Source organism: Takifugu flavidus, chromosome 1, assembly GCF_003711565.1.
Source record: "Takifugu flavidus isolate HTHZ2018 chromosome 1, ASM371156v2, whole genome shotgun sequence".
In the NCBI taxonomy this organism is placed as follows: Eukaryota; Metazoa; Chordata; class Actinopteri; order Tetraodontiformes; family Tetraodontidae; genus Takifugu; species Takifugu flavidus.
Genome location: NC_079520.1, coordinates 21,782,841 through 21,808,354, shown reverse-complemented (window position 1 = coordinate 21,808,354; position 25,514 = coordinate 21,782,841). Strand labels below are relative to the sequence as shown.

The following is a 25,514-nucleotide window of genomic DNA, read 5'->3' as shown; positions in this document are numbered from 1 at the left end:
ACCGGTTTACCGGATTCAACCTTTTATGGGTTAAACGTTCAACCGGAATTCCTCTTCTGATACCAGTGTGATCAAAAACCATAGATACAGAAGCGGGGAAAAAAGAGTAAAGAAGCACCTTCTCCACCACTCCAAAAGTGACAAATTGAAAAAACGATTCTCTTTACGTTTGTAATAAGGCGTCATAGCCAATCAACAGCTTTCGCTTCTCTTTCATCTCTCCTCCCACTCCATATACGGGTATTGACGTAAGCCCATATTCAAAAGGTCCCCATATATACATACAGAATAGTAGGCCCCCGTTCCCAATTGTTTGTGTCCAGCTTGTGCGGGCTCCCCATCCTCGCCCACGCTAGGAGAATGCATCGGTACTGACCCTAGGTGACAGTCTCGCATCTGTTCACGGCTGTTTAATTTCGTCCTTGTCCACCATGACGGCTAAGGCTTTAGAGAAAGTTCCAGTAAATCTCGGGGGGTTTGTGCACCCTGCGGTAGACAGTGTGTACTCGGTGGATGACATCCCCGCCGTGGCCATCTTTCCCAGCAGTGATTTAGGAGCCCACTACGACCAAATGAATGTGATGGCAGGTAAGTTAATTCTACGTTTCCAACACACTTTGTGTGTGTGTGTGTGTGTGTGTGTGTGTGTATAGTGACTGTTTTGGTTGCATGAACATAAAAAAGATTTGACGTTTGTGTGCGTAAAAGAAACAATGATTTTTTTTCTATCTTATTTGTTTTTAAATGCTAGTGAATTTTGTTATCAAAGAGCAATCAAAATAAGGAATGCGATGTTTTGTCCTCAGATGGCCTGATGGGTGGAGATATGAGCACAGAGAAGCGATCTTTGGACCTGTCCTCATACTCTAGTTCCTTCACTCAGCCCGTGCCCCACAGAAGCCAGACCTTTACCTATATGGGCAAGTTCTCAATTGACTCGCAGTATCCAGGTAATTGGAACCCCGAAGGAGTCCTCAACATTGTCTCTGGCATTTTCAATGTAGCCCAGCCACCCCCTCCTCCCCCACCCTCTTCTTCGGCATCCTCCTCCCCAGTTTCCTCAGGTTCTCCCCATCATTTCTCCAGCGGAAATTTGAATTGCACCATGGCGACGCAGAGTCAGGCTGAAATGGAGCACCATCACCTGTACTCACCTCCGCCTCCGTACTCCTCTTCCGGTTGCGGGGAAAGTTACCAGGATCCGTCAGCATTTTTGTCCACCTCCACGTGTCCCATCGGGTCCTACCCACAACCCTCTTACTCTTCTCCCAAGCCCCCTGGAAACCCGGATGCGCTATTTCCCATCTTACCCGACTACTCTGGCTTCTTCCAGCCCGCATGTCAACGGGACATGCACACATCAACTATCCAAGATCGGAAACCATTTGGCCCATGTCACCTAGACACATTTCGCGTACCGCCCCCCTTGACTCCTCTAAACACAATCAGAAACTATACGCTCGGAGGTGCAGGTGGCGGTAGCTCTGAGGGAGGGGCACCGAGGCTACCCTCTGCTTACAGTCCGCAAAACCTGCCCCTGAGACCGATCCTTCGGCCAAGAAAGTATCCAAACAGACCCAGCAAGACGCCCATCCACGAGCGGCCGTACCCGTGTCCAGCGGAGGGTTGCGACAGGCGATTTTCGCGCTCCGACGAACTGACAAGACACATCCGCATCCACACCGGGCACAAACCGTTTCAGTGCCGCATCTGCATGCGCAACTTCAGCCGTAGCGACCACCTCACCACTCACATTCGCACACACACGGGAGAGAAGCCGTTCGCGTGCGATTTTTGTGGCCGAAAATTTGCGCGCAGCGATGAGAGGAAACGACACACGAAAATCCACCTGCGGCAGAAAGAAAGGAAATCATCCACCGTTTCCTCAGCCTCCTCCAGCAACTCTGGTGGAACCACGACAACCCCAAGGATTTGTACGTAGTTTTCCCTGGCATGGCTACGCAACGCACTAATCCAACCACGAGAACTAAACATCTCCATGTAGACTCTGAAAATCACATGAGCCGAAAACACTTGATTGGGACGGAACTGTGCAGCCCTGCGCATTTACGCACACCATCCCATTCCTGCACCAAGACTGAAACGTGATTGACGCGTTGAAACAATTTTGATTGTATAAGACGCTATATAAATAAAGATTGATTGATTGATTGAATGCACTTTGCCTGCAAAGTCTACTGAATTTAAAGTAAATATAGCCATTACTTCATGAAAAGTTCAATTGTAATATAAATGTGTAAAATATCTGCCATAACATTGTTTCCAAGAAAAATACCCGTTAAGTTATTGAATTGACAATATGTTCATTTTAACCGCTCGATAACTTTTATTTCTATTTTAGTGCCTTGCCGCGTCTATTGGAGACTGTCTGAATGAATCAAGGACTCTTCATATCATGTTCTTCTGTCATTTGAAAAATGTCCTATTTTTGTACACATCTTCCCACATAACAAAAAGTGTAAAATGTGTGAAGAAAGATTCTACAAGCTTGAAACCCCGTTTTTATTGTTGTAGTGTGTACTTAAAGATTCATTCAATGTTTGAGGCGACAAAGTTAGCGTAATCAGTTTGGTTTGCGACTTAAATTATTCAAAGCCCGGGCCATCAAGATGCGCGCATGAATGTCAAATGTTAGTAAATGGCAAAAACTTTTTGTCTATTAAAATAGTCTTGTAAAGTTTTTGATGTTGAAAATTTATTTCTGAAAGTCCCAACTTTGCGTCACTTGGAATATTTGACTCAGTTTCCACCCACATACTTTTTAATTTTTGCCTCAGGCTAAAAACAGCCTCAAAGCATGGCACAGAATATGTGGAAATTAATATAGCTTTAGTAAAGTAATAGTCAATCGATGAACATTACTTTTACACCGTGAACACACACCATCGGTGTGAATTTTAGCGAACTCAACCCATATCACTAAATCATTTCACAATGATTAAGGTAAATCCCAACTAACAAATTAAAATCATTTTTTAAAACCTTTTTGTTGTTTATATATTTTCCAGAAAGTGGCAACTGAGTCACTTGATCTTTTAACTGACATGAAGAGCAATATAGAGATGAGATTTTTAAAGTAAGTGACAGAAAAACCATTAAATACCATTAATGAACAAAATATAGTAAGATGTACAATTTTATCTTATCTTATTATCATTATCATAATTTACAATGCAGGACATAAATCCTGATTAGGACAGAGGAGATCAATTTGACTTTAGTCAGATTCCATGCAAAACATATCCTGATTGATAATGTGTAATGTCCTGCTTTTCCAAACTGTTCCTCCAAATAAACCTTGACAAACTTTGAAAAGCACTTCACATGCTTCATCACAACTTAGGCGTCTGGAATAAAACGATTTGAAGATATATATCTATTTGGGATTCCAATGCCATCTAAATGCCAATATGATTATGTTTTATGTTAACATAGTACTGCATATTTACTGCATGGTTTTAAACAACTAAAATCAAGAAAATTGTGTTCCATTATAGTTCTATTTTATTGTTTAATGCACATTTAACAGAATCACTGTCAAACTAACAGATGCCAGATAGGAATGCAATATAATGTGACAGTATATTATCAAGATAAAGGGCACTGAAAGATGATATCAAAAATTAGAAAAAATCTAATATCCAACCCTGTGGAGTAATTAAGGGTTTGGGATTAACATTCAGGAGGTGAAATACCGATGAAAATATAATAAAAAAAAGGCCTGTGTATCAGAAATAAAATGGACTGATTCTTCGTTTAAAACCTGCTGTCTTTTGCTGCACTCACAACCGGAAACTAAACAAGTGCTTTACAATATACTGCCATTATTGTATATTGAATATACATTGTCACGTTAAGTCATTATATGGTTTTGCAAATGATCCTGGAGAGAATATAATGTCATACTATGTTTATCAAGTTGCACCTTTAATCCCTGATTTCACTGCAAAGAATCTGACAAAACACACAAACAATGATTTCAAGCTTAATATTTTAGCAGATTGAATATAATAAACATAATTATATATCAATTATTTGAGTATTTGCACAAAGTTGCAATTGTATTATAACAACATGTATAACTATGACTTTTCTGGCTGCAATAATTGTGGTGACACAGGACATCTAGGGTCATGTGGTGGTAACTGAATATTTATTTCCAGCCATATAACATCATATTTTTAGTAATATTTCAGTGCCATGTTAGTTGTCTCTAACATCCCATGTGAAGAATTGATAGCCTGTTGAAATGACAATGGACAGATATATGAAGTCACATTCAAATATGAATATACTTTAATACCATTGAACTGCATTGAAAGTTTGATAGCACTATAAAATACTGTACACAATTCAGATCATTGACATTAATTGGATTTTTATGGTCTCTTAATGTTCCTGGAACATCTAATAAAATCCTTACCCTATAAATCAGATCATCACTGTGGCAAAATAAATGTGATAAGGGAATTTAGACTTTAATATCAAATACATTTTAAATCTTAATATACCCAGTTATTGATTTGACAGATTATTGTGAAATAAATTATTACCCTCAATATCACTAGTGACAAACTTTCTAGCGCAGATGTAATCAAATGACATTTACAATTCCAGACACTTTAAGACATTTTCAGATTTTGGCTGATTATACATTTTAAGATCACCAAAGATTGGGATATATTAAAGGCTGTAAAAAAAAAACCTGACAAAATTTATAGTAAATATAAGACAGGAAGTGCTTACATGACAATGTTAACTCTTTTGATGCTTGAAGTATTATTTATCATGCCGTTTAATTTGAAATATGACACAACAGCACTCTAATTTCAATCCATAGTTCTTTAATTGCCAGTTATTCCTAATTTAGTGTATTTGAGCAACCAGCAGAGAAAAGCCAGGAAAATATGCTAACTAGTCCACGGGAGACAAACACCATTTACTCACAGCTAAAGGACAATTTAGAGTCTCCAGTCAACCTAATGTGTATTATATTGGTTGTGGGAGGAAACTGGAGTATCCACTGACATTAACAGAATCTTCAAATTCCACATACAAAGCCCTCAAGCCTGGAATCAAATCCATAACTATCTTTTTCCCCCCAATTTACTTCAGTTCAGTTTTTACATTTTTGATAAGTTTTTTTCTCCTTGACTTCATGGAACACAGAAGTGCAACACAGCACTATTAGTTTCCCCTCCTGAGTGTGGCCACAGGAACAAAGTTGTTGTGTGAATATGTTCTATTACTATTGAATAAGCACCTGACTGTTTTCCTTGCTCCAGCATTCTGTTCTCATCATATAGGGTGTTACATTAAAAAAAAGGCAGGTAAGGCAAACTACAAATTTTGGCATGAAGACAATGTTAAAGTGTTATCAGCGATTCAAATGGCACTTCTCCGTTTGCACAATATTGATTTTACCATGTGTGAGGCAGTATCATTAATGTAATGTAGCAATGCAGGAGCAGAAATGTCACTCCTGTGACAATTCAAACATCTGGTTACAAAGAATTAAAGCATCCCTCATGTATGTATAAGGTTCTGTAGTTTGTTTTCAAATCAGACGGACACTGCTGGACCTGGGTAGGGTTCTGGACCACACCAGAAGTCCTCTGGCTCAGGAATCTCCAGCATCCATGTCACTTTCTCTTTTTTCTCCTCATCTCCCTGCTGCTCGTCTGTTCTGCCTTCCTCTAGAGTTTGCAGTACTCTGTAATAGTGACAGTCCCGGCCATCGTCCACATTGTACGGAGGGGCCAAGATGTCCAGGAATGCTGCTGGCCCCTCGACTGCATTGATCTGATGGAGGTTCTCTTGTACTGGAGTGAGGAGACATGGCCCACTATTCTCTGTGTATTCAGCACTTGACCGGAACACAGTGCGACGGAGTGATGCGGTTTGAAACGGAGCTAGTGGAGGATCAAAATGTGGAAGGATGGGGCAAGTGGTCAGTTTGTTATCCAACAAGTCATAAGAGCGGACACTCACCTTCCCATACAGAACCTGTACAAGAAACAGGAAAGTCAGAAGATAGCATGAACAGGAGACCAAAATAATTTCACACAAAGGAGAAGCAGAATGGTGTCTACATAAAAAATGGCATGTAATGATTTTCAGAGCTAAACAGTGGAAATGGCAGGGGAACAGCTGAACTCAGTTTTTTCTCTGCAGTGAGTGAGTGAATGACATGGAAACCATTGGGTAACATAGTATACAATGTATAATACTGTTATGGAGTTGTCTGATTTTGCTGGGTGACAAAATGACCATAGTTGCATTCACTTTATTTGAGCCATTTTACTAGTTGACAATTGTGTATTGGTATTGATCTCAACAAGATGTATTCGTGCTGAACACATTCATGAGACTAGCGCAGTGATACAGCATTGAAAATGAAACGCTACCACTGGTTGCCAATTTATACAGCTATATCCTACTAGCTGTAGGTATTAAATTCAATTCACTGCTGGTGTACTTCATTACTTTAACATTTAGATTTAATCTCCATAATAGTAGTCAGTCATTGCCAAATTTTAGAACACCTGGCATATTTAAGACGTTTCAGTTATTTTTCTTGAATTGGCCATGTACGGAGCTACCAATAGGAATTTCGTGGAACACTAAAAATTATAGACTGCTCCCTCAATCCCATCAAGAAAATTGGCAAATAAACTTTACAGGTCTATTGTAGATTCAGATGAAAGATTTTGGCTCAAGGTGCAAAAGGCAGATAAGAACATTAGTGTTTATGTTCTAAGGAAATATACTGGCAGCACATCAGAGGGATGTGCCGCTCACCCTACAGTAAAGGTGGACATGCTCACTGTTATGAGTGGATAAACAGTAGGACTCAATTCATGCAGTATTTGTTGTGCTCAGAACAACTATCTTCCATATTTAATGAACATGAAATGATATTAAATAAATCATGTTTTGGATGCAGAAAATGTCTATATTGTAAGATCTGTCAGGTGTTAATAATTATGAGCATCACTGTGCTGATTTTGTTTTTCAACATTTTTATAGTACGCTAGGTATGAATAAATAACACATCAATAAAACATCACTTAGCATGAACTTACAAAGACTTTAACCTGGTAGTCTAAACTATATATACGCTGCATGGGCGCAACTATGTAACGGAATCGTGGAACCGATATACCATATTGGTATGATGAAAAAGTTAACGTGTTACGCACCTTCAACATCCCATTCATGCCAGGGTGATCGTGGAGCGGGATGGAGGCCCCACTCTTCAATAGGAACACACCCATGCTGAACACCTCTGTCTCGCAGATGTGCATGTAGCTAACCGGGGCGCTCTGCAGCCCCGCCGACGCCACAGAGCTCGGTTTGCTGTTTCGTGGAGTGATTTTAAGATCCACCGCTCGGATCGAAGTCACCAGAGATATGAGTTCGGTGTTTTTGTCCACACCACTCCCCCTGTTGGTTGCTGATTTAAAGTCTTTAAAAGCAATATGGGCTTTCTTTGCGATTTTCTGGATGAGAGGAGATTTGTTGTCCCGCGGCATTCTGGTTGTGGAGAAGACCTTGCGGTGTGTCTCTGTCTTTCCTCAGATGCGGATAAAACACTACTTTAATGCTCCGCAGATCCTCCAGCGACATCAGATGTTTACAAAGTGTGCGTTTAAAGAGAAAAAATTCGGAATTTAAGAAAAGTCATGGTAGTTTTATGGAATACCTAGCCGAGAGACTGAAAGACTCAGTTTAATTAATTTCTATCACCTCGCCCCTTCCGGAGCCACAGGGCCTGCGCGCCACACGAAGGGATGTATGGAAATGTAGTTTTATATGGAAATGTATCTACACATATTCACATGGCGGTTGACAACGAAGCCTTGTATATGTGGCTGCATTAAAAATAAATACCTTGCCTTAAGTCTTTTTTTAATATCGAGACAAGATGCATTAATAAACACAAACAAAAAACCCGGATAATTATTATTACTTAGTACTACATTTCCCAAAATCCTCTGCAGCGGAACAGGGTTAAAAAGGGGAAAGCCAGATAGGCCATTGAACTTTACGCAGCCAAGAGCACTCAGACACTTTGCAATTTCATTGTTCTTTCACTGTCTGTCTCTCTGTCCGTCTATATCTAATATATGTATGTATTCAATTATTTAGTGTGATTTTGTCCTGCTTTGGGGCACTTTGACCAAACTTGTTAACATTACATACAAAGAAGAGAATTTAATGGGCAAAACTTAACAAAAAATTTAACCCTGTGACACATTTTTTAAATTAACTTAATATGACCAATGTTTTTTGGTTTTTTTTTTTAATACCTCGACCAAGGACATTTGCCTCTGGCAAGGAGGTTTTATGTCAGCCAGTGTTTGACTGTTAGAGAATTAGCTCAAAAGATTCTGATTCAGTTTCATTTCTTTTCTTTATTTTTTTTAGAGCTGTGAAAATTAATTGTTCATGTGAATGTACAGGACACGTTCTAGGGGCTCATGTTTGTCTGCAGCAGTCAATGATGGCAAGAAGACCATCGTGGACCACAAATCATTCATGCCAAACATGTTCAAGTCAATAATTTGATGAAACTTTAGAATAAGATTTTTTTTTGCTGTGTTAAGTAGTGCTAGAAGGAATGGACCATAGGTCAGGTTAGCCATTCACACAACTGAGTCACTGCAAACAATCTAGGCTGATTGTATGTGTGTGTATGTTCACATTTGAAATGTATGTTTAAATGTAGGTACCACTTTACATATGTGTGCTTGCATTACATTTGTGTGAATTGTATGTTTAAATAAGTACAGTATTAAACAAAATATGCAAAATACCCTTGACAAAGGCCAGGTTTATTATCAGTTTGCCCACACTGATTAAGTGTACATAACTATTTCTACATGGACATTAAACTCTCTTTGATTCAACTTTTACCTCCCATATTTCTCTTCAGTATACAGCTTCTACAGCCTCCAAGATGTTACAAATCCTGCAATGTTCTTCAGCCTGGAAATGCAACTGGTCAAGACAAAACTTACAAACCAACATAGATAACAGCATAATCACAACAGAGACATATTGTTGTTTCGAGACAAGTTAGCATCTAAATAACGCACTTAATATAATTTGAGATTTAAAAGGACCAGTGCACACACCAATTCAAGCCAAAATTAAAACTGTAAAACCTGGAATAAGCTAATGAACTTCAATATATCAATATCTTTTTCCTATATGAAAGATTATACCAGCACTACCATGCTAAATATGCTAAAGCAGAAGATAGCACCCTCTTGCCCCCAAGAAAAAGTTATGAATTTAAAGCATTCTTTTGTATCTAGTTAAATTACATTAAAATTATGAAAATAGTTTTACTTTTGAAATACTTTAATTTTTTTTACATATCTTTTATTGCAATGTTATTTTTTAAATGATAAAATGATCATTTTACTATGCAAATTAATAACAGAGATCCTTTAGATACTATTGTAATGATGAGGTCACATTGTTATTAGTAGTCGTTCGTCTTATTTAACATGTACAATATGTCAAAATATCGATCTGTTTTGCAGCCCAGTTTTCAAGATGTGCTGTTCAAAGTTCTTTTGAGAAAACAAAAAGAAACAGGCAATGTTTGCCATATGACCTGTGACATCTTTCATTTACACACCTGCCTAAAATGTTTGCACAGTAAGGTATAACAAGGGAAATTACAAAAAGAAGCAATTAAAGGCATTGTATTATGGTGGTTGGCAAGATATAATATAGCACAGCCCATTTAAACAACCGTAAATACAATATTCAGCAGCGAGATGTAGTTTACATTTATCTGCATTCATCATAATGATAGGAAATGTATAGGACAGAGGGATTGTTAGATGGATGGATGGATCGGTGGGTGGATAATTGTTTAGTTAAATTAAGTTAAATAAAACAATATTGTTTGAGTTCTGTGCTCATTGAGAACAATGTTGTAAAAGAGTCTGTTTGTCCCCGACATTATTCGTATCTGCTTTTGTTTCACAAACATAAAGCCAACATTCTTCTGACTGTTTAAAATGTGCATTACTTACAGGGCAGAGAAGTCAAGCAAGCTCCATCAGCCAAAGAACTGTGGCTGCTGCAGGAGATTCTGTTGCTTGAAAGACTCAGTTTGTTACATTACAATAGCTGATGATGTTAAAATATTGCTGCATGAATGCAAGTACAAAATACCTATTTATGTATGTTCAAAGACATAGAGTCAACAAGACACGAAAAGATCACTCGCTCGCTCGCTCGCACGCACGCGCGCGCACACACACACACACACACACACACACACACACACACACACATTCCTCTCTTGGATAGAATAATTTTGAGACAATGAGACAATGCCAAAGCCTGCTTATGGATCCCTAGCAGAAACAGTGAACGTGGCCTTTGTGTGTACTCAATATGAGGTCTGTTCCCTGGCATCACAGTTGTCATTATTTAGCAATGTGTTCAACACTTATGAATCAGAGAATTCTTTTATTTGTTGCACCACATGGCCTCAGTGAATTGCTGAGAATGAAGCCACCTCTGTTGATCTAGTTAAGAACACAAATATTGTGGAGCAATGTTGAAAATCAATGTGTTTAGCAATTAGCTGTATGTATCAATCATTATGTGTTAATCACTCTCAATCACAGAACGCAAGAGCATAACTTTGTGTTGAACATTGAATGGGTTGGGATTTCCACCTGTATAGTATTGCAGGTCTGAGGACATGCCCCACATGAGAAAATTGTTAGATAGGTCCATAAATGGATTCTTACAGTAACTTGAATTTCAAGGGGAAGACATTGAAAAAAACATGCTCTGCCCTTTAATTTTTATTAATTCTATAACTTATTTTATTATAGCTGTCAACTGTCAACACTGTGTATAGTGGTGATGGTGTGCTGCTGACCTCAACTCGAGATGTTGTGGATCAGTGGAAGGAATACTTCGAGGACCTCCTCAATCCGACCAACACACCTTCCAGTGAGGAAGTATAGGGGATAGGCTCTCATATCTCCGGGGCTGAAGTTGCCAAGGTAGTCAAAAACCCCTCGGTGGCAAGGCGTGGATGAGATCCGCCCAGAGTTCCTTAAGGCTCTGGATGTTGTAGGGCTGTCGTGGTTGACTCGACTCTGCAACATCGCGTGGACATTGGGGGCAGTGCCGCTGGATTGGCAGACCGGGGTGGTAGTCCCTCTTTTTAAGAAGGGGGACTGGAGGGTGTGTTCCAACTATAGGGAGATCACACTCCTCAGCCTCCCTGGTAAAGTCTATTCAGGGGTACTGGAGAGGAGGGTCCGCCGGATAGTCGAACCTCGGATTCAGGAGGAGCAATGTGGTTTTCGTCCTGGGCGTGGAACAGTGGACCAGCTCTACACCCTCAGCAGGGTCCTCGAGGGTGCATGGGAGTTTGCCCAACCAGTCCACATGTGTTTTGTGGACTTGGAGAAGGCATTCGACCGTGTCCCTCGGGAGGTCCTGTGGGGGGTTCTCCGAGAGTATGGGGTGTCGGGCCCGCTGATATGGGCCGTCCGCTCCCTGTACGATCGTTGTCAGAGTTTGGTCCGCATTGCTGGCAGTATTGTCTGTAGGCTATTGTAAAATATAAAATATGTTGTAAAATATAAAATATATTATCTATGGCGGGCTGTCAGGGCATTCAAGGCCTTCTCTGCTGGCCTAAAAAAAATCTGATTCATATGTTAATTAGATTTTTTCCATGTATACTTATAAAATAATTCCAAATGGTCTATTTCCATTTCCTTTTATTGTGTTTCCGATGGTTATGCTGCTTCCAGACAAGTATTTTCATATTGTAGCATTTAATCAATCACATTTCCGCTATCCTTTGTTGCCAGGTAGGGTCAAAGTCAAAGAGGCCTTTGCGATCTGTTCTATCTGTTCTGCATTCAGACCTGCTGATTGGATAGTCAGAGAGCATAACTATGCAAGCTAGCAAATTGTTTTTGTTTGTTTTGTTGATGACTGATAGTACGGATAGTATTTTGATAATCCACAATGGCTGAAGGAGGAGAAAATATAGATCCGATGGCCGATTTACTACTACCGCCAACTCCATGGCAGGATTCTGGACAACATTTCACAGATTTCAAGACCACGAGAAAATTATGTTTGTCACCCTCCTTGACCCCCAGAGGTTTTGAGAATACAGTGAAAAATTCCCACAAGCAGCCTTTTCCAGTTTGACACAGAGCCACAGAGCAATTTTTGATCTGTCTTGGTTAAAACCAGAGCTGACTGTAGTGTACGCCATGGATGATTTCGCAGGAAAATTTCCCACTGATCACCTTCATCAGAAAAATATCTAAGTGAGAGCATGGGGCAGCTGTACAAATTTGTGTGTTTGGCACTGACCATCCTCATGTCCACTGCGTCTGTCGAGCCAATATTTTCGTTTCTAAAGCGAATTAAAACCTGAAAGAGAGGAGGATGGATTTTGTCTTCAAATAATCCAATTTTTTGGTGAGTGAAATGTTGCTATCATTCCAAATGTATGAGGTTATTATTAATGTTTTTTGCTGGCTGTAGTTGTAGAACAAGACTTGTTCACTCTTGGATTGTTTATTCAGTTGAGGCGTTTATTGTGGCTACAGGAATTTTCTATATGCAACGCAAGGCTCATTTATGTATAATAAAATGTTTTTTTTATAACAAAATGATTAATGAGGGGTTGAGTGATTCTGACAGAGAACTACTGAAGGCTTAGTTGTGAAATGAACGGTTAACCACTGAGACAATCGAAGGAGTAGCAAACTACATGCGATTATTTGTAGCTACACTTTCTGCTAATCTCTCTTAACCAGATTTGATTAATGCATACCGTATCAGCTTCTTGAGATGCCTGATGGACAGCAAACTGTGAAAGATCTGTGAACGAATTCCCTTAGTCCTCTGAAGGATCTTGTTCCTTTGTGGTCATTGACCAAGGCTGTTTAACCTCAGGTATTTCTCTGTGACTAATGGGGACATTTTGTTGGGGTATGCACAGTTTGCTTTGTATAAATTCTCTGTTTTCCTCCCATTCCTATTTATTTTGCCATTCTTTTCTAAACTTGTGTGATTAATTTTAGCTTTCATCCCCTTTTGACAACACTTTCGATAGATCCTTTACAATCAAGAAGTTGTCCGTGCTTTGTGGCAATGGAAGTATTGCCTTGGATGGTGGATTCTCCACAAGCAAGCAGGACAATCACTACAATGCCTGGATTTCACCAGCAGAAGCTGGACCCAGATGCAACACACAAACCACAGAGGAGAACTTTGTCAGTGATCCGATTTTAAAAAACAGTCTCCGTTCATTAAAGAACAGTGTCGAAAAATGCAGAAAATTATCCCACAGGTCAATAATCCTCAGGAAAGAACTAGTTCCAGGACGAGAAGATGTCAGGCAAATGGGAACAGACAGGGAGCAGGCAAAGTCTTGGTCAGGCAGAAGAACAAGCACTTTGCCGGGGCAGGAGCAGGACATCTAGGTTGAGAACAGGCAAAACCAGGAAAACAAGCCAAAGAATAACATTGGAGAACATCGGGCATGAGAACACAATCTGGCAAAGCATGAGTGCCAGATGAGAGTGCTGGGGGGGTTAAATAGCTGAGATCCAAACAGGTGTGACACATTAAGATGATGAGCAAAGGGAAGACCCAGGTGTGCACGATTGTGCTCGACTATGAAGAAGCAGACTGTGACAGTTTTCATAAAATATTGTTTGTAAATCCTAGACCCACAATTTAATGCAGTTAACTGGGGATACACGGCATAATGACTGACAATGCCGACAATGACTGTGTTTGTGTGCAGGGTAGGTGTTGCTGGACTGGTATAGTCCAAATTTCCCATCTTCTTTGTTTTTGTACACTAAATAAAGCCAGAGACCACTATTAAAATGCACTGGCATAGCTTAACAATGCTCCACTAGCCACCATACTTCTGCTGCCACAATGTGCACACAGACATCTTTGTTAACAGTAAAAGGGCCTATGGGTCAAGAAATCCATATTCTGATAATAACAGCCACAAAGCGACATAAGGGTGTCTCACTGGTAAGTGAGACGCTCATTTGTTCCTGAGATCGTAGGTGCACAGATCTGAGGTGGACAAAACCAAATCTCAGAGGAGCACAGAAAAACATCTCTATATCCTATATCCTATATCCACTGCACAGAAATAGTGCGTCATCCTAGGTCGATGCAATTCATCTTGACACTATAAAAGGGTTGTTGTGGCATTTTGTCCCGGGCCAAATAACCCTGATGATGATAACATTGATGTACCTGCGTGTCGCATTGCGATTTGGTCAAGGCAACAGAGACTGGTCTGTGAAAGGATGCCCCCCCATTTTTTCAATCAAACAAATCGAAAGTGCAGCATATACGTGAAGTACATCATGCTTGAGAAATCCCATCGATTGTTCATGTATTGCTTTTTATCTACTGTATAGTGGCAGCACATTAATAAGATCAAGTGATCAGCCATCTACTCTGCTTCTGCAGAGATGAGATTTAACCCACTACAGCTAGCAATGTGAAAATTCACAAATGCAGAGCTAAGGTGGTCGACTGCACTTGAAAATCTGATGTTAATGAGCTATTTCAGTGTGAAAGCAATATATGTTTTACTGCCAATATAAGAAAATCTGCCATATTGGCGTGTTTTTAAAACTTATCGTCTTATCTTGTCTTGTCTCGTCAGGCAGGTAGGCTGAGGAGACTAAGGAGCCTAAGAAGAATCAATCAATCTTTATTTATATAGCGTCTTATACAATCAAAATTGTTTCAAGGCGCTTTCCAGAATCCCAGGGCCTAACCCCAGACAAGCAACAGTGGCAAGGAAAAATTCCCCTTTAACAGGAAGAAACCTTGAGCAGGACCAGGCTCATGTAGGGGGACCCTCCTGCTGATGGCCGGCTGGGTAAAGAGAGAGGAGAGGAGAGAGAGGAGAGGAGAGGAGAGGAGAGGAGAGGAGAGGAGAGGAGAGGAGAGGAGAAGTTAAAAAAAGGAGTTAAAAACCTCTTTACAAACTGTATTCTAAAAGCGGCGGTCCTGCTGGCCAGGTGGATGAGGCCCTGTCCTCCCTCCTCTCTAGGTAAGTACAACACCCCCTGCTGGACCCAATGCATGTCGTCCCAAAAAAAGGCCAGAACTCTTGTCTGCAGTTGTGCTAGTAGCCCCGAGGGTGGCTCCATGCAACTGAGCCGGTGCCAGAGCACAGAGGCCACCAGGTTATTAAGGACAAGAGTTCTGCCTCTGTACGACATGCGGGGGAGGAGCCATTTCCATTTTTGAATTTTTCCGTCTACCTTTTCCAACGTGTCGAGCCAATTTTTCTTTTCAGTTTCTTCGTCTCCAATAAAAACCCCTAGGTACTTTAGGCCGTCCCTCCGCCAGGCAAGATCCTGGGGAAGGACCGGCAGACCATTTGTCCACCTGCCAATGGCCAGGGCCTCACTCTTCTGCCAGTTGACCCTGGCTGCAGACAGGCGGTTTAATAAAACTGTTAAATTAGATAAAACATCTACGTCCCTCTGGCTGCGCACCATTACTATTAGATCATCTGCGTAGGCAGATAAAACAATTTTTCTGTAAAAGGACGGTAAAAACAGGCCATCCACGCTTGCACGGATCCTAGAGAGAAGGGGTTCGAGGGAGAGAGCGTAGAGCATTCCAGAGAGGGCACAGCCCTGCCGGACGCCTCTACGCACTCTGAAGGGAGCACACAGACTGCCATTGAACTTCAGCATACTCGCAATGTCACAGTACAGGACGCGGATCATCGCTATAAAGCCAGGGCTGAACCCGAACCTCTCCATCACCTTCCAGAGGAACTGGTGTTCAACCCGGTCAAAAGCCTTTTCCTGGTCTAGCGAAATGAGACCAGTATCAACGTCCAATGATCTAGAGACTTCCAAAACATCTCAAATTAGGTGGACATTATCTACTATGGACCTGCCGGGCACACAGTAAGTCTGGTCCCGGTGGATGACCTGCTCCATAGCTTCCCTCAGCCTGGAGGCCAAGGTCTTGGACAGAACCCTATAATCCACACACAGTAGAGACACAGGGCACCAGTTCTTGATCTCCTGCAGGTTGCCCTTTTTTGGCAGGAGGGTGACCACCGCTCTCCTGCAGGACAATGGCAGGGAACCCGAGGCCAGGCTTTCATTAAAGACCTCCAGCATGTCGTGGGCCACAATGTCCCAGTAGGCTTTAAAGAACTCTACTGTGAGCCCATCGACACCTGGAGACTTCCTTCCCTTCATGCTGAGCAGGGTGGCGTGGAGCTCATCGAGTTGCAATGGCCTGTCCAGCCGCGAGTTTGCCTCCTCAGAGACCCGAGGAAGGTCTCCGCAGAACTCATGGAACAGGCCGTCATCCCTGCGATACTCACTCTCATACAGGGAGGAAAAGAACTCCACCGCCCGCTGCCTTATCTGGCCCGGCTCCACGAGTTCCTGCCCTGTGCTCGAAAACAGTGAATGGATTATTAGGTTCTGTCCACGCTTTTTCTCCAGCCCAAAGAAGAAACTAGAGGGAGCATCCATCTCAGTGAGGTCTTAAATCCGAGACCTGACCAGTGCACCCTGTACCTGACTGTCCAGCAGGCTGGCCAAGGCCATTTTTTTGGATTGGAGGGTTTCAATACACCCTCGATCTCCTGTGGAGCTGCCAATCACCTCTAGCTCCACTATCTCCATCTCCAGGTCTTTGATCGACCTGCGTGTGTCCTGCGTGGCATTGAGAGTATACTGCTGGCACAGGAGCTGTATCTCTACTTTTCCACGGTCCCACCACTGTCTTAGGCACGTAAAATCTGATTTTCTCTCTCGAAACCCCAACCAGAAGTGCCGTACTTCTCTAAAACTGTTGTCTTGAGCTAAGCTGGAATTAAAATGCCAGTATGCACTCTTGGGCAAGATGTTCTTCATGGCGACTTTGCCTAAAACCAACGAGTGGTCTGTAAAGCCGACTGGCGTGATGCTACAGCTCCTAAAAACACTAAAATGATGTTTAAAACAATAAGTCAAGTCATAAGTCAAGTCTGGCCGAGGAGATCCTACCCTCACTCAAGCGGGACCAAGTGTATTGCCTGTTGTCTGCGTGCATCCTCCTCCACACATCCACCAGGCCATGAGAATAGGCCAGCTGTCTCAGACAATGTTGCGAGGCTGGATGAGGCTCTGCATGGTTGCGGTCTAAAAAAGACTCGGTGCAATTAAAATCTCCACCCAGGAATAAAAAATCATCCCCACAACCATTTAAAACAGTGCCGACTTTTTCTAAAAAGTTCTTCCTCTCTGTACCGTTGGTGGGAGCATAAATATTAATAAAAACAAGGAGTGGTTTTGGAGGCGCGCTTTCACCATCAGACACCGTCCCCTCACCACATGCTCCACCTCCAGGGATGATGGAGTGAAGCCCCTTGAAAAAAGGAGGCCCACTCCACCACTGAGGGTGGTGTTGTGGCTCAGCAGCACCTGTCCTTCCCACTCTTTCTCCCAGTCCGCTTCTATGCCGCAGTCGCTGTGGGTCTCCTGGAGGAACAGGACATCAATGTGTTTTCTTTTTGCTGTGTCGAACACTAGTGCCCGTTTTCTTGCGTCCCTGGCTCCGTTGACATTCAACGTTCCTATCTTGAATGTGTTCATGCCGAGGGGAAAGATTAAAATCAAAGACAGTAAAAAAATAAGTACAAGAAACCATGGTAAAATATTTTTTTCAATTTAGCTGTTTTCTCGCTTTGCCCATGTGCTTCCTGAGCCTGTAAATTTCAGGGTCGGTGAGGCCTGACGTTGCCTTATTTCGAATTAAAAAGCTGGCTGACCGGATAAAACAGAGCCTGTCAGGAAAATATGTTCCCAGATCAAGGCCTTTCATGCCCTTGGTCTGGGTAAGGAACTTTTTAAACAAGCCTGGGGGGTACAGGTCAAATTCCTGCCCGTCTGGCATTGTGCCGGACAGTTCGCTGCCATCCGACATCGACTCGCAGTCGCTGGTGTCTGTGTCTGCTGCTGTCTCCTCCAGCCTTCCGGTCTTGCCCCCCTTGTCCTTCATGGCGCTTTTCCGCTTGTTCCGCCTCTTTGCGGGAACAAGCCACCACTCGGATGCGCCACTCGTGCCCTCACCTGCGCTCACTGCTTCCTCACCACGCTCCCCTGTGCTCACTCCTCCCTCACCCCGCTCACCTGTGCTCACTCCTCCCTCACCCCGCTCACCTAGGCTCACTGCTCCCTCACCTGTGCTCACTGTTCCCTCACCTCGCTCCACTATGCCCCCTTCTCCTTCACCCTGCACACCAGCCGCTGTCCCTGGCACCCGAAGTTCACCTATCACCTGACTCACTCTGCCCTGCTCACCTGTTTGGATCAGGTTTCCAGTCTCTCCTGCCTCACCCAGTTCAACTGTTTCACCCATCACCTCACCATTTTCCCCCAGTTCATTTGAATCACACACCACCTCACTCATATCACACACCTCCCCAGTTAAATCCACCTTCCCCCCTGATTCACCACTATCACCATTCATTTCTACCACCATCTCCACAATCTCGCTCCCTCCACTCACCTCACTCTCACGCACACACTCGTCCCGCTTCTCCTCCATCTGCGACTCCGCTGTCGCTCTGTCCGGGGCAGCGGAGCTTCCCTCCGCGCTGAGCCACCGACGCCTCGCCGCCGGAACGGGCCGCGGGGCCGGAGGCGCCACGGGCGCGGCGGGCTCCGCCGCCGGTGCGTCCGGGACCACGCGGCTCGGACAAGCCCTGGTGAGATGACCCTTCTCATTACAATTAAAGCACTTGAGGGTGGAGGAGGTTGCGAAAAGTGTGTAATCAAAATCGTCTACCCGGACGATGAAACGATAATTAAATTCCTCCGCCCTATTGTTGAGGACCATGTGCACCTGCCTGCGGTGAGACACTACGTGTCTCAGCAGTGGTGACTTACAGCCTGAAAGCATTTTCCTGATGGGAGAGACCACTTTCCCATGCCGAGACAGCTCCCGTACCAGGAATTCATCACTGATGAACGGCGGCACATTAGACAGTGTAATCCGTGCCGCCGGTTGTGTCAGCGGAGTCACCTGGACGAACTGTCCGTCCACCGTGATCCCTGTCTCCACTCGCATGTTCACCTGCTCCACCTTGGCCAGGAACAACACTACCGCCCTATTCATGCGGGCGGTGGATTTGATTGAGCTGTGGCCAATTTTTTGGCCCACAGCCAGCGCCACCTCCTCCACACTAAGCACGGAGCCCGTACCCACCTTGACTCCATGCTTCCGACTCAAGCCGGTTAAACCGGCGTTGGCCGCCATGACGGCCGCACGCGGTCGGCCGCCCCACACACTCACACAAACACTCGATAAACTAATATAAACTCGCAAACACCACAATAAATTAAACTATATTATTCAGCATTCACTCACACACAAGAAAGAATAGGAAAAAAAGCGCTTTCGCACGGTTTTCCACTCGCTCGCTCCTCCGCTCTCACACGTCTCACCCAGAGAAGAGAAGAGAAGAGAAGAGAAGAGAAGAGAAGAGAAGAGAAGAGAAGAGAAAGAAGAGAAGAAGGAGAAGGAGGGGAGAGGAAAGGAGAGGAGAAGGAGAGGGAGAGGAGAGGAGAGGCACAGAGCACAGAAACACACACAAAAATACACTATACAACGGGTCAGCGGGGCCGGGGTCATCATGCAGCTCCGAAGGCGGCGATACTTGTAAATGAATGGGGGGGGGAGAGAAGCAGAAAAACTACACAGGAATCAGCATAACTAGTCTGCTTGATGAGGAGGACGAAAGGAGAGGAGAGGAGAGGAGAGGAGAGGAAGAGGAGAGGAGGGAGGAGAGGAAACCATGACCCAGAGGCCTGTCAGGTGATCATGTTTCCGGACCCCGGCAGCCTTGGCCTATAACAGCATAGCTAAGATGTGACCTAATGATTAGACCACCCCCTAAGTATGATAATTTGTCTATCTATGATAGTAACTGGAATGACAGAATTAGTAACAATAAGCTTTTTCAAAGAGGTAGGTTTTAAGTCTGATCTTAAAAGTAACGATAGAGTCAGCCTCCCGTACCTGGACAGGGAGCTGGTTCCATAGCAGGGGGGCCTGGTAGCTAAATGCTCGGCCCCCCATTCTACTCCTAGAAACTCTGGGAACCACAAGTAGACCAGCATTCTGAGAGCGGAGCGGTCTATTGGGCTGGTAAGGTATCACTAGCTCCTCCAGGTAGGATGGAGCTAGGCCTCTGAGGACCTTGTAGGTCAAAAGAAGGGTTTTAAAAATTATTCTAAATTTAATGGGCAGCCAATGAAGCGACGCCATTACAGGAGTTATGTGATCTCTTTTGTCAATACCTGTCAGAACTCTGGCTGCAGCATTTTGGATCAACTGGAGGGTTCTTAAAGAGTTGTTTGGACACCCTGATAATAAAGAATTACAATAATCCAGCCTAGAAGTAACAAAAGCATGAATGAACTTTTCAGCATCATGCCGCGTCAGTAGCTTCCTAATCTTTGTGATGTTCCTTGGGTGAAAAAAGGCACTTCTAGAGACTAATTTAATGTGTGAGTTTTGATCAAAAGTTACTCCTAGATTCCTCACAGAGAGACTAGATGTTAATGAGATACCATCTAGAGTGATCATATGATCTAATCTATCCCTGAGAGGTTCAGGACCAAACACCATGACCTCAGTTTTTCCTGGGTTAAGGAGGAGGAAATTTGAAGACATCCAGGACTTTATGTCTTTAAGACAGGTCCTCCTGAGTGACTGAGCTTCTCATTGTACCTCTAAGGGTGCACCCAGCCACCCTGCGGAGGAAAACTCATTTTGGCTGCTTGTATCCACGATCTTGTCCTTTTGGTCATTACCCAAATTTCATGGCCATAGGTGAGAGTGAGAGCCTAGACTGACCGGTAAATCGAAAGCACCGTCTTGTGACTGAGCTCTCTACCATAATGGTCTGGTACACCAACTGCATAACTGCAGAGGCTGCACCGATCTGACTGTCAATCTCACGCTCCATCTTTCCCCAACTCATGAACAAGACCCCGAAATACCTGAACCCTTCCACCTAAGGCAGGACTTCTCCACCAACATGGAGAGGGCAAACTGGCCTTGGATTTGGAGGTGCTAATTCTCATCTCAATCTTTTATCTCTGCCCCCCCTGGTATAATTCACATATCAGGACCCTCAAGCAGAAAGTGCGAAGACTGGAAAGGAAGTGGCATTCTTGTAAAATAGACAGCTACCATGTAGCCTGGAAAGACTGTCTATTAGTTTACAAAAAGGCCCTTCGCAAGGCTAGAACAGCTTATTTTTCTTCTTTGATTGAGGAAAATAAGAACAACCCCAGGTTTCTTTTCAGCACAGTGGCCAAATTAACCAAGAGTCACAGTGTTTTAGATCCACGTATCCCTTCTTCCCTTAGTGGTGAAGACTTCATGAGCTTCTTCACTGATAAAGTTCTAGCTATCAGAGAGAAAGCTAACCAGGCCATCCCAACAACTGGACCATCACCAGATGTGCCGACTGTGGGAACATACAGGGTCTCCAACGAGCCCTTAAGCTCCTTCAGCCCTATATATTTTTCTGAGGCGTCATCGCTAATTCAGAAATCCAAGACCACCACGTGTCTTTTAGATCCCATCCCAACACACCTGTTGAAGGATGTTTTACCATTGATAGGCAGTTCTATCCTGGACCAGATCAATGGTTCTTTAGTGTCAGGTTATGTACCCCGGTCCTACAAGGTGGCAGTGATTAAGCCGTTGCTTAAAAAACCATCACTGGATCCCGATGTCTTAGCAAATTATAGGCCAATATCCAACCTTCCTTTTATCTCTAAAGTTCTAGAGAAGGTGGTGGTGACTCAGTTACTGGATCACCTGCAGAGGAACAGCCTGTTTGAGATGTTTCAGTCAGGCTTTAGAGCTCACCACAGCACAGAAACAGCACTTCTTAAAGTTACTAATGATCTTCTCATAGCTTCCGATCATGGACTGGTCTCTATGCTGGTTCTGCTGGACCTCAGTGCTGCTTTTGATACAGTTGACCACAGCATCCTGTTACAGAGACTGGAACATGTGATTGGGATTAAAGGGACAGCACTAGACTGGTTTAGATCATACTTATCTGACAGATACCAGTTTGCCCATGTCCATGGTGTTCCCTCCTCATACAGTAGGGTTAGCCATGGAGTTCCTCAAGGTTCTGTACTTGGACCAATCCTCTTCACATTGTACATGCTTCCCTTTGGGAACATTATTCGGCAGCATGGGATAAATTTTCATTGTTATGCTGATGACACTCAGCTCTATTTATCCATGAAACCCGAGGAGACAGAAGTTAGTGAAGCTCCAGACCTGTCTTAAAGACATAAAGTCCTGGATGTCTTCAGATTTCCTCCTCCTTAACCCAGGAAAAACTGAGGTCATGGTGTTTGGTCCTGAACCTCTCAGGGATAGATCAGATCACATGATCACTCTAGATGGTATCTCATTAACATCTAGTCTCTCTGTGAGGAATCTAGGAGTAACTTTTGATCAAAACTCACACATTAAATTAGTCTCTAGAAGTGCCTTTTTTCACCCAAGGAACATCACAAAGATTAGGAAGCTACTGACGCGGCATGATGCTGAAAAGTTCATTCATGCTTTTGTTACTTCTAGGCTGGATTATTGTAATTCTTTATTATCAGGGTGTCCAAACAACTCTTTAAGAACCCTCCAGTTGATCCAAAATGCTGCAGCCAGAGTTCTGACAGGTATTGACAAAAGAGATCACATTACTCCTGTACTGGCGTCGCTTTATTGGCTGCCCGTTAAATTTAGAATAATTTTTAAAACCCTTCTTTTGACCTACAAGGTCCTCACAGGCCTAGCTCTATCCTACCTGGAGGAGCTAGTGATACCTTACCAGCCCAATAGACCGCTCCGCTCTCAGAATGCTGGTCTACTTGTGGTTCCCAGAGTTTCCAGGAGTAGAATGGGGGGCCGAGCATTTAGCTACCAGGCCCCCCTGCTATGGAACCATCTCCCTGTCCAGGTACGGGAGGCTGACTCCATCGCTACTTTTAAGATCAGACTCAAAACCTACCTCTTTGAAAAAGCTTATTGTTACTAATTCAGTAGTTCCAGTTACTATCCTAGACAGACAAATTATCATACCTAGGGGGTCGTCTAATCGTTAGGTCACATCTTAGTTATGCTGTTATAGGCCAAGGCTGCCGGGGTCCGGAAACATGATCACCTGGCAGGCCTCTGTCACTCCACTGGGTCATGGTTTCCTCTCCTTTCCTCTCCTCATCAAGCAGACTAGTTATGCTGATTCTTGTGTAGTTTTTCTGCTTCTCCCCCCCCCCCTATTTATTTACAGGTATCGCCGCCCTCGGAGCTGCATAATGACCTCCGGCCCCGCTGAAGTGATTGTGCATCATATTTTTTGTGTGTGTTTCTGTGCTCTGTGCCTCTCCTCTCCTCTCCTCTCCTCTCCTCTCCTCTCCCCCTCCTTCTCCTTTCCTCTCCTCTCCTCTTCTTTCCTCTCCTCTTTCCCCTCCTCCTCCTTCTCCTCTCCTCTACCTCCCCTCCACTCTACTTCTCCTCTCCTCTACCCGTCTCCTCTCCTACCTATCCTATCCTCTACCTGTCCTCCCCCTTCTCCTCTCTCCTTACCCAGCCGGCCATCAGCAGGAGGGTCCCCCTACATGAGCCTGGTCCTGCTCAAGGTTTCTTCCTGTTAAAGGGGAGTTTTTCCTTGCCACTGTTGCTTGTCTGGGGTCAGGCCCTGGGATTCTGGAAAGCGCCTTGAAACAATTTTGATTGTATAAGACGCTATATAAATAAAGATTGATTGATTGATTGATCTCAGCTGCTTTGCACTCGGAAGCCAACCGCCCTAGTACATGCTGGAAGTTCTGGTCAACATTATATGCAAACAGCAAGGATGAAATCCTCTGATTCCCAAATCGTACTCTCTCTGGCACCTGGCTATGCCTAGAAATTTTGTCCATAATGATTGTGTAAAGAACTGTTGACAAAGAACAGCCCTGCCAAAGTTGACGTGCACCGGAAACAGGTCTGATTTACTGCCGGTAATGCGAACCAAGCTCCTGCTCCAGTGGTGGAGAGACTGAATGGCCCTTAACAGAGGGTCTTGGACCCCATACTCATGGAGCACCCCCCACAGAATACCTCGAGGGACACGGTTGAATACCTTTTCCAGATCCACAAAACACATGTGGACCGGTTGGGCAAACTCCCATGAATCCTCAAGCACCCTGTCGAGGGTATAGAGCTTGTTCAGTGTTCCACAGCTGGGATAAAAACCAGATTGTTCCTCCTGATTCCAAGGTTTGACTATCACCCACATTCACTTCTCCTCCAGGTTGAGGAGTGTGATCACCCTATAGTTGGAACATGCCCTCTGGTCTCTGGCACTGCCACACAATGTTGCAGAGGCGTATCCAAGAGGCTTGTGTGATGGCAAAGACCTCCTCAGAGTCCCCAGGCTCTAGTTCCTTAGTGGAAGGTGTGCCAACGAGATATGTAAAGGAGCTCCTCGAATTGTTCCTTCCACCGTCCGGCAAATTGCTTCCTGAACAATTTGCCAGAATTTTCTTGAGGCTGACCGGCTTAACCGAAAACCCTCCCAGACTCCAGTTTTTGCCTGCCAGACAGCTCGTGCTGAAGCCTGCTTGGCCTGGCAGTAAAGCCCAACCTCTACTGTTTGGGGAGTTCTATGGGCAAACATAGAACTCCTTCTTCAGCTTGACAGCATCCCTTACTTCCAGTGTCCACTAGCAGGTTCAAGATTTGCTGCCACGACTGCCATTGGAGACCTTGCGTCCACAGCTCAAAGCTCCAAAAAGGCCAGGTACGCTGTGCTGCTGTTTGGCCCATAGACACAACCAATCAATCCTCGACCTGAAGGCACAGGAAAATGACCCTCTTGTTCACTGGAGCAAACTCCAACACATGGCACCTGAACTGGGGAGCAATAACTAAGCTTACACCAGCCCACCACCACTGCTCCTGAGCAACTCCAGAGTAGTGGAGACTCCAGCCCCTCTCAAGGAGCTGGGTTCTAGAGCCCATGCTGTGCCTGGAGGTGACCCCGACTATCTCTAGCTGGTAGTTTTCAACCTCCTGTACAGCCTCATGCTCCTTCCTCCCAGCGAGCTGATATTCCATGTCCCTATAGCCAAAGATTTAACCTGATTATTGGGTCATCAAGAAGCCCCTGCCACAACTGCTGCCCGACATCCCCATTTCAGGCTGTGTGCAGCTGGGTCCCTTAGGCACAGACCTGACCACCAGGTGCTGCCTGCGTGCCCCAACCCCCAGGCCTGTCTCTAGAGTGGGTCCCCTTTAATCTGCACGACGTAAACAACCTTGATTGTATTGTCTTCATGATTGATTGGTGAACCAAAAAACTTTAGTCTTGGACAACCTCGCTCTCAGAATCA

At 44.0% G+C, this 25,514-nt stretch overlaps 3 protein-coding genes and 1 long non-coding RNA gene across 4 annotated transcripts in view; 2 read left to right on the top strand and 2 right to left on the bottom strand.

Annotated features, from left to right (window-relative positions):
• The window catches only part of reep3b (receptor accessory protein 3b), a 269,693-nt gene that overhangs the window by 51,521 nt on the left and 192,658 nt on the right, over positions 1-25,514 (top strand). The window lies entirely within an intron of this gene.
• LOC130539435 (uncharacterized) overlaps positions 1-25,514 on the bottom strand; it is a 92,213-nt gene that overhangs the window by 37,755 nt on the left and 28,944 nt on the right. The window lies entirely within an intron of this gene.
• Positions 301-3,006, top strand: egr2b (early growth response 2b). Its single transcript, XM_057056851.1, has 2 exons — positions 301-588; positions 807-3,006. The coding sequence occupies exons 1-2, from the start codon at positions 432-434 to the stop codon at positions 1,940-1,942; spliced, it is 1,293 nt and encodes a 430-aa protein (XP_056912831.1). The 5' UTR covers positions 301-431; the 3' UTR covers positions 1,943-3,006.
• adoa (2-aminoethanethiol (cysteamine) dioxygenase a) lies at positions 3,994-7,793 on the bottom strand. The gene is made up of 2 exons (XM_057057451.1): positions 7,224-7,793; positions 3,994-6,027 (listed from the first exon to the last, which is right to left on the bottom strand). The coding sequence occupies exons 1-2, from the start codon at positions 7,554-7,556 to the stop codon at positions 5,584-5,586; spliced, it is 777 nt and encodes a 258-aa protein (XP_056913431.1). The 5' UTR covers positions 7,557-7,793; the 3' UTR covers positions 3,994-5,583.

Coding starts and splice junctions, on each gene's coding strand:
- egr2b (XM_057056851.1), top strand. CDS start 432: ATGACGGCTAAGGCTTTAGAGAAAGTTCCAGTAAATCTCGGGGGGTTT. Junction 589..806: donor CCAAATGAATGTGATGGCAG/GTAAGTTAATTC, acceptor TTTTGTCCTCAG/ATGGCCTGATGGGTGGAGAT.
- adoa (XM_057057451.1), bottom strand. CDS start 7,556: ATGCCGCGGGACAACAAATCTCCTCTCATCCAGAAAATCGCAAAGAAA. Junction 6,028..7,223: donor GCATGAATGGGATGTTGAAG/GTGCGTAACACG, acceptor TTTCTTGTACAG/GTTCTGTATGGGAAGGTGAG.